Here is a 12,543-nt window from a genome sequence, read left to right as displayed (position 1 = left end):
AATATTCCCACATGCTTACAAAATGGCTATAATTAAAAACACTAACAACACCAAGCATTAGTGGAGCAACTGGAACTCTCATTCACTGCTGGCTGGAATGCAAAGTAAAACAGCCATGTTGGAAACATTTAGCAGTTTCTTATAAAGTTAAATATCTATTTATTATATGACCAAGAGAAATGAAAAGATGTGTATAAAGGATTTGTTTGTAAATATTCATAGCACAGCTTTATTTATAATAGCCAAAAACTAAAAGACTACAAATGTCCATCAATGGTAAATGGATTAGCAAATTATGGTACGTCTACACAGTGTAATGTTACTATATGCAACAACAAGATTGTCAAAGCATTATGCTAAATAAAAGAAGCCAGACACAAAAAGACTACCATATGATTACATACATATGGAATTCTAGGCAAAATTCAATGATAGAAAGCAGATTAGTGGGTATAAGTGCCCAGCAGGCATGGGAGAGGGTTAGGGATTGACTGTAAAGTGGCATGAGGGAGCTTTTGGGGATGATAGAAGTATTTTTCAGTATCTTGATTATGTAGCTAAGGTGTAGCTGTGTGTGTTTAACAAAACTTGTCCAACTGTATACTTAGAAATGGTGAATTTTGTGGCAAGTACCTTATACCTCAAGAAACTAATGGAGGAGGGAAAAGAAGAGGGAAAGATAGGAGGAGGAAAAGGAGGAAGAAGGAAGGAGAAAAGAGAGAAGAAGAGAAAGAGGAGGAGGAAGAAGAGGAGAATGGTGTGGGCGCCATAAAGAAAGAGGTTCATTTACCCACCCAGCGAATACTTATTTAAACTCTTCTTAAGTGTCAGTCAAGGGCCAGGCTCTAAATGAGAAACGTCCATACTCCTAAGTAATATATAGTCTAGTGAGTGAGACAAATATGTAAACCAATCGTAATACAATTTGATAGTTACTATAACAAAGACAAAGACAAAGACAAAGACACACACACACACACACACACACACACACACACAGAAAGCGCTATGGGAAGCAACAGATTTGGGGTGAGAGAGATGGAGGCTGGCAGAAGGATCTGAACGCTGCAGTATGGGGTGAGGGGACGAGGGAGAACTAATTTTCACTACAGAGAACTGGGAAGTGACGCTGAAAGGAAAAGGACTTGTGTTTTGTCAGCTGAGGACTACTTGACCTCCAGAATATATAAATCCACAGACCTGATAGGTTTTGTCTTTTAATAAAAAAAAAAACCCTAAAAGATTCCATTTTACTTACCAATGTCAGAAGTCAATGGCTCACTGGCCTCACTAACTGAGACACTGACATTAGCTATGGCCTGTTGTTGCACTGGAAGGAGCCCAGAGATCATTCTTGACATTACTTCTTGCTCTACCCTGGGGTGGAAAATGTTAAGCATTACTAAATTTAGCTGAAATGTATAAATGGTTAGAAATACCACAATTAAAATTAACTGTTACCCATGGACACATTCACATGTGAAAGCAATCATTCTGAAAGTTGAAATATGGAAAGAAGAAAGAACTCAAATGTATCTCCTAGCAAAATAAATCACATGAAACAAAATCTCTGCATAGAAGATAGTTTATTAAATCAAATTTAAATCTTTCAGATCAGTCTAATGAATTAACAGACCTTCTAAACTCAAAATAAGGTTTAGGTCAATGATTACCTGGCACATCATGTACCTAGAATGTTGTGTTCCCTACTCTGAAAGCACATAGAAAGCCCTACAGGATCAGAGCTAGAAAAGAAGTCCAGCTGTACACTCTTCAAGGAAGTAAATATATTGACTGCAATAGCTGTCTTCTAAAAAAGGAGAGAAAATTTATTTTCAAGGTCATTTTTAAGAAGGGGAAAGAGGGAGAGGAAAAGGAAGGGAAACACAAGAGGAGACTGTTTCTGTACATTTTTTTAGAGAAGCTAATAGACTTCTTAATTATTATTATTCAAGTAATAGATATTCATTGTAGAAAAATCAGAGAATATGTAAAAATTTTCAAATAGATAAGGCTTACTTATAATCTCAGATTCAGGAATAAACACAGTTAACAATTTGGTATTATTTTTCCATTTTTCCCCATGCCCACTTGTTTTTGAGTGAGCTCTTCTAGACTGTGGTTGTATTAGTATTCTGCTTCATTTATGCACCAGTATGTTACTAATATTTTTCATATCATTAAATATTCTTCTAAACCCAACCTTGATAACTGTATTAATATTCAGATGTTTAGTTTATTCCATAACTTCCTTAAGGTTTCTCACTGGTAAAAATAGGTATAAAAATAGAGTAACAAACAGAACAGTGCCTATAGTAAGCACCATAAGTGCTAAGTATCCTATGGCCTCAGAGCAGAAGGGATTACTTCCTTAGGATAAATTTCTGTTAAGTGAATTCCTAGATGACAGAATATGTACATTTTTAAGGCTTTTGTTACTTAACAATAGCCTCTTTTGTCATAATAGACAACCTACGCACAAAAACTGAAGGACAGAAACAATACCTCCAACACAGTTAAACTCTCAGCATCAAATAGTGTCCAGTGACGACAGCAAAGGAAAAGTTTAATAAACAAAAGGAGACAAGAAAGATTTTCAACCAAAACTTAACACTGGTTATTTATACTTGCTACTACTATTCTGTTCACCCCAATACCACTGTAAACTCACCATTGAATTAAGCTATTTTCCACTGTTTCTTTTCTCTGAATTACTTTATCCAGGACATCAGCAGTGGGCTGAAAAGTAGAAGTAACTGGTGGAAATGGAGGGCCATTATATTTTGTGGAAACAACTTTAACACTTCTGTTAAACTCCAGAATTGGTTCAGAGTATTCTGGAATTTCATCACATTTTTCCTCTTCCTGGTAATATTAAAAAACAAAAATACTATATTCATATATCTATTCAACACTTACTGAGTGCCAAGTGTAGGCAGGGAACCTAGGTTGGTGAATTAATCAACACTTTAAGCTAATCAATAGCATTTCCTACTTAGGTGGTACCATATTATGTATAACATATACATTTTTCATATAAATCACATTGAAGAAAACTTACACAATTATTTTGTCTTTTTAAAACCCAATATTTAAACAGTCATAAAACAAACTAGAAAATTTGGTTATTCCTCCATAAAACATTATTAACGTTTCCCTTTAGAAATTTATTAATTTATTATCATAGTAAAACTGATACTTCCAAACAGCACTTGCTTGCTCTTACAGAATCTATAATTTACATTTAAATATTCAGTCAGGTCAGCCTATATATTATTTGTACCACCACATCATAACCAAAAGAGTTGTTTCTGGAATTTTTAAACTTTTTATTATGAAAAACACCATACACAATTAAAAGTAAATAAAATAGTGCTCATGTACTATATCTGTAATATGTAAATAATATAAATTCCACTTATCTGTTCAAACCCCAGTTTTAATACTTTTTAATGCACAGTCAACTTTGTGTCATCGATACTTCCCCCCATCCACTTTCCCCTTCACACACCATTTTGAAGTAGACCATAGATATTATACCATTTTATCTGTAAATAACCCATTATGCATCTCAAAAAATTAGGACTCTTTAAAAATTATAACTCAGTAATATTCTCCCATTGAAAAATGAAGTCCATGGCTATTAAGTGGCAGAGCAAGGGTAGGAACACTTGTCTTTAGACTCCAAATTCTGTGCTATTTCTACAACTGTTTCTTTCACTTGTCCATTGAACAGTTGTCTAATGTCTTTGCTAGGCATGAATATAAAGATAAACAACATTCTTGCCTTCAAAACATTCATGTGGAGCTCACATGAGAAGACATACCAGTGAGCAAGTAACCTTAATGTATTGCATCTCTCTTAATATTTAAAATACGGTTTTATTTTATGATTAACAAAACTGGTCTTAGTTCTAAAAGCCTGAGAAAATTGAACAAATGTCTTCTTTAAAGTCTATCGACACATCAGTACTCAAGTAATCTCTAAGTTCTATGATCTTTTCTCCCATCCTTTCTACTTTACTTAGTCCTACTTTTCCCCTCCACTATTTAGCCATTTCTATCATTTCTATAACCCTTCCTGCTATATGGACTCTTTCCTTGGATGTTAGACCCCTCACAACTTTTTTCCTCAAAACGAACTAACTGATGACCTTGCCAATAGTCCAGAAATGAACATAGATAAATGTAATAGAATGAAGAAAGAATACATTGGAGGGAGGGAAGCCAAAGGTAACAAAAAGAAGGAAGCAAGAAGCAAGAGAGATGAGATGAGATGCAGGTAGGAAACAGCTAACAATCATTAAGTTTCATGGAGGCAGGTAGGTGATACAGAAGATAATACTATAGAATAACAACCTTATAATTTTAAAATAAAAAAATATTTAACTCAAAAGTAAAGGGCAGTTTCTCAAAGCACTGCAACATAATATTGGGCAAGGATGTCCCCTCTCACCACTCTTTTTCAACATTGTACTGGAAGTCCTTGCTAATGTAGTTAGACAAGAAAAGAAGAAGTGCACAGATTGGGAAGGAAGAAATAAAATAAAATTCTGTCTGTTTGCAGAATTAAAAACTTCTGCTCTGTGATAAACAATGTCAAGAGAATTAGAAGATAAGCCACAAACTGGGAGAAAATATTTGCAAAAGACACATCTGATAAAAGACTGTTATCCAAAATATACAAAAAAATGAAACAAACAACCCCCCCCCCAAAACTCCTATATTCAATAATAAGAAAACAACTCAGTTTAAAAAATTGGCCAAAGACCTTAATGGACACCTCACTAAAGAAGATATACTGATGACAAATAAATGCTTGAAAAGATGCTCCTCATCATATGTCATCAGGGAAAAGCAAATCAAAACAACAATAAGATACCTCTATACACCTATTAGGATAGCCAAAATCTGGAACACTGACAATACCAAATGCTGGCAAGGATGTGAAACAGCAGGAACTCTCACTCATTGCTGGTAGGAGTGCAAAATGGTATAGCCACTTTGGAGGACAGTTCAGTGGTTTCCTACAAATCTAAACATACTTTTACCACTAAAGCCAGCCAACTGCAGTCCTTGATATTCACCCAAAGGGGCTGAAAACTTATGTCCATACAAAATCTGCACATAGGTGTTTATAGCAGCTTTATTCATAACTGCCAAAACTTGTAAACAACCAAGATGTCCTTTAGTAGATAAATGGATAAATAAACTGTGGTACATCCAGACAATGGAATATTATTCAGTCCTAAAAAGAAATGAAGTATCAAGCCATGAACAAATGTGGAGGAAACTTCAGTGCATAGGTGAAAGAAGCCAATCTGAGAAGGTTACATACATATGATTCCAAGTATATGACATTCTGGAAACAACAAAACTATGAAAACAGTAAGAAGATCAGTGGTTGCCAGGGATTGGGATGGGTCAGGGGGAAGGATGAGTAGTCAGAACACAGATAATTTTAGGGTAGTGAAAATACTCTGTATGACAGTATAATGATAAATACATTTGTCAAAACCATAAGAATGTAGTACATCAAGAGTGAACCCTAAGGTTATCTATGGGCTTTGAGTGATTATGATGTGTCAAAGTAGGTACATCAATTTTAACCAAAGTATCAATCTGTTGGGAGAATGTTGATAATGGCAGATGCTATGCATTTGTGGAGGTGGGGAACATACAAGAAACCTCTGTACCTTCCTCTTAATTTTGCTGTGAGTCTAAACTGTTCAAAAAAAAAAAAATACAAAAAGTCTCAAAAAAAAAAAAAAAGATAGTCACATTAAAAAGTACTGGTAGAAAAACAAATTCTCATGGTTTCTAAGCTTGGTTACCTGTATGATATCAGTTATTTCATCAAAGTTAGTTCCTGGAAACTTCACTTCTTCTTCATCTGCCTTCGTAAATTCTGGAGTCTAAGAAATGATTTTCAGAAAGTTTTTGCTGTGCTTAATGTCATTTTAATTTATCCATAATTTATCATAATACCACCCACAGCATAGGCTTATAATTACATGCTCTTATTTTTTATTTTAACATCCCTCTCAGAATTGATATAGCTAGTAAGTGAAATTCAAGCTAGTCCCTAAGCTATTAGGTTATCATTTCAATAGCTAGAAAAAATTAGGTATCAGTTTTTCTAAAAAGGACTCCACAACAATGCAACTTAAATCAACTGATCAAGTTAACACGACTGATTTCTCTCTAAGAGTTAAGATAAAATGTTTCTATGTGCAGATATATAAGTATATAAATATACAAATTCACAAAAAGATAACAGAATCAAATAATTTTAAAAGATAAACAAAATAATTATTTTACAATTTTAGCCTCTAGGCTTCACTGTATATAATCTAGTCACCCAAAACCACAATAGATTCTTCCTGAGAGCAGAATAATAAACAGTCTAAAAAATCACTATTTGTAATCATATATATTTTAATAAACTTCTAATTTTAAAAATTACTGATGAAAAAATAAAATTAGGCACAAATGCCATTCAGGGTCATTTTTCTTTTACTATTTCTGATTGTGAAAAATTGATGTTCTTCCTTTCTTTAAGACTGTATCCTCAATGACTAAATTTGCTTACAATAAATGAAACCTGGGGAAAAGCTACAGTGCTATTTTGCTGTGTAGTAAAAGTCATAATTTTGTCATTCAGTCACAGGCAGCAAATAAATACTAGGAAGAAATGCATATTTTGTTGTTGTTGTTGTTATTGTTAATGGAGGTACTGGGGATTGAACCCAGGACCTCATGCATGCTAAGCATGTGCTCTACCACTGAGCCATACCCTCCACCCCCAAGAATTGCATATTTTTGCATCATGTCAACAGTATGATGACACAGTTACATCCCCAAACATGAACTCCAATCATCATTATAAAATTCACATTCAAGAAGACTACAATTTAATGTCCATTTAAATCAAGATTCTTCTCCAAAGAGAAATTTTTTCTTTACATATGAGAGTCTGGCAATGAAGTTGTCACACTAAGGGTTACTACTTTTTTCAGAATGTTTATAAATGTACGGATCTTAAACTTTCTTTTTCAAGTTCATGAGCAACTTCAGATTTGTTTTGAATCTTTTCCTTAAAGCCTGAATTATTATAGTAAGTTATAATTATAGTGGAAGAGTTTGCATGGAATAATATTAGTTAAAATCTATAGCCAGACACTAGTCAAACTAAAGGATATACTTCTGAGCAATACCTGTATCCAGGTTTTCAGAGGAGGAGGAGGAGATGCTTCTCTGGGACAAGACAGAGATAGACCAAAATCAGTACTACCATTTGAAATGCTGTCAATATCCACATTGGGTAATACCTAAAATAACACAACATCCAGTTTTCAGTTCATCATTCTGACTCAAATATTTGTGAATCTATATATCAATAATATTTAACTTTTTATTGCAAAGTCAATGGATAACAAATTTAAATTATGAAAGCATATTTTACAAAATTTAGAAAATAAAGGGGAAACACAGAATCTTACCATCCTAAGTAGAATCATTTTCACTTTATCTTTTTACTATCCACTTAACACATAGCTTAAATCTAAAATAGTTTTCTTCCTGATTTTCCATTGTAATTAGGTCATAAACACATTATTATGCTTCCATATAGACTTTATAATTATACTTTAAATGACTGTGTAATATTTCAAGAAATACACATGCTTTAATTACTAAGTAATTTTCCTATTGGTAAATATTTAGGATATTTCTAGAAGAGTCACTATTAGATAGATAAAGGTAGATATACATCACTCCAAAAAACTTCCTATATATGTAGGGATTTTTTCCCTTGAACTTTAAATTATTTCATTATGCTAGTCAGAGATCAGACCAACTTCTTGAGCCACAAAGCATGCATATTTAAGATTCTTGGTAATTACCGCCAAAACTCAATCCAAAAGACCTCTATTTCTATTATCAAAAATGTAATCAATTATAAGTTTTACCCAACCTTCAGCCAAATTAGATTATTCAAGTGTTTCAGTAGTAGCAGTTTTTAAATGGAAGTATATGATTGTTATTTTAATTTGCATTACTTGGTAGCTAGCAAGATTTAAATTATTCAGTTTGCTTGCTTATAAACTCTGCTACCTCTTCTGTAGAGTCTTATTCATGTTCTTTGAGTATTTCTGGATTTGCTTTTATGCCTTCTTATTATTTTATGGAGGTTTTTATATTTAAAAATTAATCCTTTCTATCATACTTCTTTCATATGTTCTCACTCTATATTGTTTTCCTTTTTATTTAGGAATTTTTTACATACATGTTTTAGACTTTATACATTCAAATCTATTTTCCTATCATATCTAAGTTTTCTTCTCTCATATCTACACTTAGCTTCAGTTTTGATAAAGATTACATGTAATATTTGCTAATTCTTCTATGTTTTTATATTTTAGATTTATACTTAGCCTATTGCCTATTTGGAACTAATCTCCTATACAGTGAAAGTTTACTCTCTAAAACTGATTTTCCACACTGCTAGCCAATTAGAACATACAGTATTTCACTTACAAGAATCCAATTTTCCTTCTAAGTATTCATCACATATTATATTCTTTTTTCATAACCAAAGCTATTTCTGAAACAGGACCAGTACAAAAACACTAACTCTTCTAAACCCTTTGTTCTTTCAAATATCTAAATGATCCTAAAGTTAAAATTAAGTAAAAATCATGGCTTGTATTTTTTTATTACAATTTCACTTAAATTATACATTAACTTATGAAGAATTGACAACTTGAATATTAAAACTCACATATAAGTTCTCCCTCCATTCAAGTCTCGTATGTTTGTGCAAAGATTAAAGTATTAATTACATACATCAAACACATTAAGTCTTTTTTTAATTAATTGAATATACTGTTCAGTTGCTCCCTTTGGAATATCTAGGCACCTGGATATGAGTCATTGGCTTAAAAAAGGTAGCTTAAATCATACAGAACAAGGATAGTGATATCATATTAATATCAGTTTTAAAGAACAAAAGACCCATCATGAAAGCAAAGTTTTCAGAAGCAATGTAATAGATTTTAGGTAGTAAAGTTCAGCCAAAGATTTTTTTCCTTAAAATTTTCTCTTCATGCACACGGGCATACCTGTACAGTAAGCTGAGGAGGATCCTTTTTTTCCGACTTCATTTCTACAACTGCTATGTTAGGTTTCTTTACTCCAGTTTCTGTTTTTCGAGATGATGGTGGAATAGAAGTCGTCACTGTTATGGGGTGTGGCTTGCTTACAATGACTCCAGCAGATGGCATGGAATCACTGTTACTTTGGGTTTGTCCTAAAAAGTGTGGGGGAGAAAAGGAGTCAACCATTTCAGAAATAGAGTGAAAAATCTAATACACAACTTAGATCTTTATGGCTAAATTCTCATATGAAAGGAAAGCACTATCTGCCAGCACCTTTCCCTCTATTGTCACCACCATCATCATCACCACCATGTCATCCTTTTAGCAGCGACTAACATTTATTGGGCACTCATAGGTACTCAACACTATCTAACTTAAATAAGCTTTCAAGGTAGTAATATTATCCACTTTTTACAGTTGAGGAAATAGAGATACAGAAACATAACATAATTTGCCAATGGTCATAATAGTTTGTAAGTGGCAAAGCCAAAACTAAAGTGTATTGCATTATATTGTATTATTTTAACTGTCAAATCTTCACAGAGCAACAACAGAAAGAAATAAAACCAACAACAAAATACTAGTGTTTGAGGACCAATAAATGGCATGTAGACCAACTATCTGATAACTATCATAGCTGTCAAAACTTTGTTACTTTTCATCACAAAAAAAAAGTTCCACTTGTTTACTATATTTCAAAGTAAAGAAGGACAGGGCAGCACAGACTCTAAAGCCACACTGCCTACATTTGACACTTGGCTGCACTCTAGCTATGTGGCCTTTGACAAATGACTGAACTCCCTCTCTGCTTCAGTTTCTTCATCTGTAAAATTAGTACATTTCCATGTGTTTTATAGGGTGGATTAAATAAGTTAATATATGTAAATTGTCTAGATCTGTACCTGACACATGGTAAGGACTTTGTAAGTATTAGCTATTATTTTGGTAGAAGGCATGTTTGAACAGACGTTAGCCAACAACCTGACATGCCATTAACCCATAATACTAAAAATAAAACATTCTCTCTTACGTTGGAAAATATTCAAACTCAAATAATTCATAAAAGTTAAGGAAAACAGCAATGACACTAAAAAAATAGCTAACTAGATTTGAAAAGCTAATGTGAGAGCAAAAATGATTTGTTCAACTTTTACAATGAGTCTGAGACCTCAAATAAGTCAACCACCAACTATTAGCTTAGAATACACAACTACACAATTTTTACTTATCAGTCTAGTCCAAAAGTACATAAAAGGTAATTTAAAGTAGTTCTTCTAAGTCAGGATGATATTGAGCCAATCAAAATCCTTAAGTTCTTTAATTATTATGAATGTCTATGACATGTCTAAACATTATTTTAACTTCATTTCATCTACAGTAACATACTGTAGAATACCAAAAGAACGTTTCTTGTGAGTGAAAATGTAGCAAGAACCCATCATTTCAGAGACTGCTCCTACAGAGTAAGACACATTCTGAGCCCCTACCCACAAACATCAGCAACACATAAAGGAAAAGGTAGGTGACCATTGCGTCAGTGCCATTCTGTAAGTTCTGCTGCTGCTGATTAGAATTTTAAAATGTACCCCATACATTTTGTTGGGTCTTACCTAAAAGAATTGCCATAGGAATTAGATGACCTTCCAGTGTACCTGAAAAAGTAGGCATTTCCCGGCTTGGGCTGAACAAATACTGCTGCTCACCAGGAGACAGCGTGGCAATGGAATGCTGCAGTTTAGAATCCATCTTTGTAGGTTTGGTTGCACACAAGTCAGTTTGTGTTCTTATTGACTTGACTTTAGTGCCTGTAACAGTCATCAATGAGAGGTATTTTAAAATGTTGTTTGAACATTTACTATCCAGCCATCTGGAAATATAGCAACTCTTCTTCACAGCAAGATCTCATTGTATATAATAAGGTTATAGGGCCCCAAAATAAAAGTAACATGTAAACCACAGATTGGCAAACTGTTTCTTAATTGGCCAGATAGTAAGTATTTTAGACCCATGGGCTGTGTGGTCTTAGGGGCAACATCTCAACTCTGCTTCTATGGCATGAAAGCACTCATAGACATAAATGAATGAGTGTAGCTATGTTCCAATAGAGCTTTACTTATAAAAACACGCAGCTGACCTACAGGACATGGTTTCTCAACTTCTGAACAGATGTAACAACTTGTACAACTAACTATGTCAGAAAAGACACAATGACTAGGAAAAAATGTTGAATAAAGATTCAAAAGAATATTCAGAACTTATGCACATATGCCTTTATACCTATATCCTATCCTATAGGTATAAAAAAGTTACTGATCATTTTTGGAATTGAAATTTTTTTCATCCTCTCATTATTCTAAATAACCAGCCTCTATCTTTGAAATCATGTACGTATCTGTACATATCATATTCGATACTTACTAAATCATTTAATCTTAATATCATTATACATTTTTTCTATTCCTATAAAGTGAATTTACATAGACATTAAATCATTGTACATTTTTTCCTATTTCTATGAAGTAGATCTATATAGACATTAAATCCTGAATTCTTAAAAATTTAGAAATTTTTCTGATTAGCTGTCTCCCTGGAGAACATAAATTTCTATGGAGCCTGAGAAAAGTAAAGAAAATTAAAAGTGTAAAGGAAAGAAGCTAAAATATTTTCTAAATAAATTACTGACATTACCACATTTTTCCTTTTAATATGTGAGTAGTTTTATAAACCTAAATATAGTTTTAAATATAGTTTCATGATCCCAGGAAGAAAAATTTTAGTACCACATCTACATTTTTTCATCCTGTTCTCAAGTATTCATTCATTCAATTGTATAATTCCAGAAACAAGAAATACAGTACTGAATAAACCAACTGGACTCATGTAGCTTACAGTTTAGTAAGGAAAAAACTTGAAAAACAAATAAAAATATAACATTAGATAGTGAAAAGTGCTATGAAGAACAATCAGGCAGAGCAAGGAGACAGAGGGGGTTAGATGATAATATTTGGATAGGATGGTCCAGATGGACCTCTCTGAGGAGCTAACATCTAAGAGCAGAGATGGAAAGTGAGCCGTGCAAGTGCCTGAGGGAAGAGCCCTCCAGGTAGAGGAATGAACAGGCATAGAGGCCCAAGGACGAGCTTGTGTCCAAAATTCTCAATCCTCTCCTACCATTAAAAGGGCTACTCAATAAAGTGATTTTTGGATTTGAAAGTATTTTAAAACCTTATTTTTTCCAAAGGCTTTATATAATTATGTCTAGTATGTCCTTTTTAAGTAATTATTCTCTTAAATAAGCTATAATATAAACCTATCATATAAATCAAATCATTACCAGTTAACTTTCAAAGCACATCTGTTTAAGAGCATTGTTTTGAAAATACTA

The 12,543-nt window shown here is 33.1% G+C and overlaps 1 protein-coding gene and 1 non-coding gene across 5 annotated transcripts in view; both read right to left on the bottom strand.

Moving 5' to 3' along the window:
* KIAA0586 (KIAA0586 ortholog) overlaps positions 1–12,543 on the bottom strand; it is a 94,144-nt gene that overhangs the window by 55,998 nt on the left and 25,603 nt on the right. For all 4 annotated transcript variants that reach the window (XM_031453786.2, XM_064485988.1, XM_064485987.1 and 1 more), the window contains 6 exons: positions 10,769–10,963; positions 9,123–9,310; positions 7,218–7,331; positions 5,835–5,915; positions 2,672–2,865; positions 1,259–1,377 (listed from right to left, as the gene is read on the bottom strand). In XM_031453786.2, the coding sequence (XP_031309646.2) occupies positions 1,259–1,377; positions 2,672–2,865; positions 5,835–5,915; positions 7,218–7,331; positions 9,123–9,310; positions 10,769–10,963 (891 nt within the window). The remainder of the gene's footprint in view (positions 1–1,258; positions 1,378–2,671; positions 2,866–5,834; positions 5,916–7,217; positions 7,332–9,122; positions 9,311–10,768; positions 10,964–12,543) is intronic.
* TRNAA-AGC (transfer RNA alanine (anticodon AGC)) lies at positions 6,729–6,801 on the bottom strand. Its single transcript has one exon. It is a non-coding gene; the product is annotated as a tRNA-Ala (tRNA).

The sequence above is a fragment of the Camelus dromedarius genome, chromosome 5 (genome assembly GCF_036321535.1).
Source record: "Camelus dromedarius isolate mCamDro1 chromosome 5, mCamDro1.pat, whole genome shotgun sequence".
Lineage (NCBI taxonomy): Eukaryota > Metazoa > Chordata > Mammalia > Artiodactyla > Camelidae > Camelus > Camelus dromedarius.
Note: the sequence above shows the minus strand (reverse complement) of the source record. Positions and strands in the feature narration are given on the sequence as shown.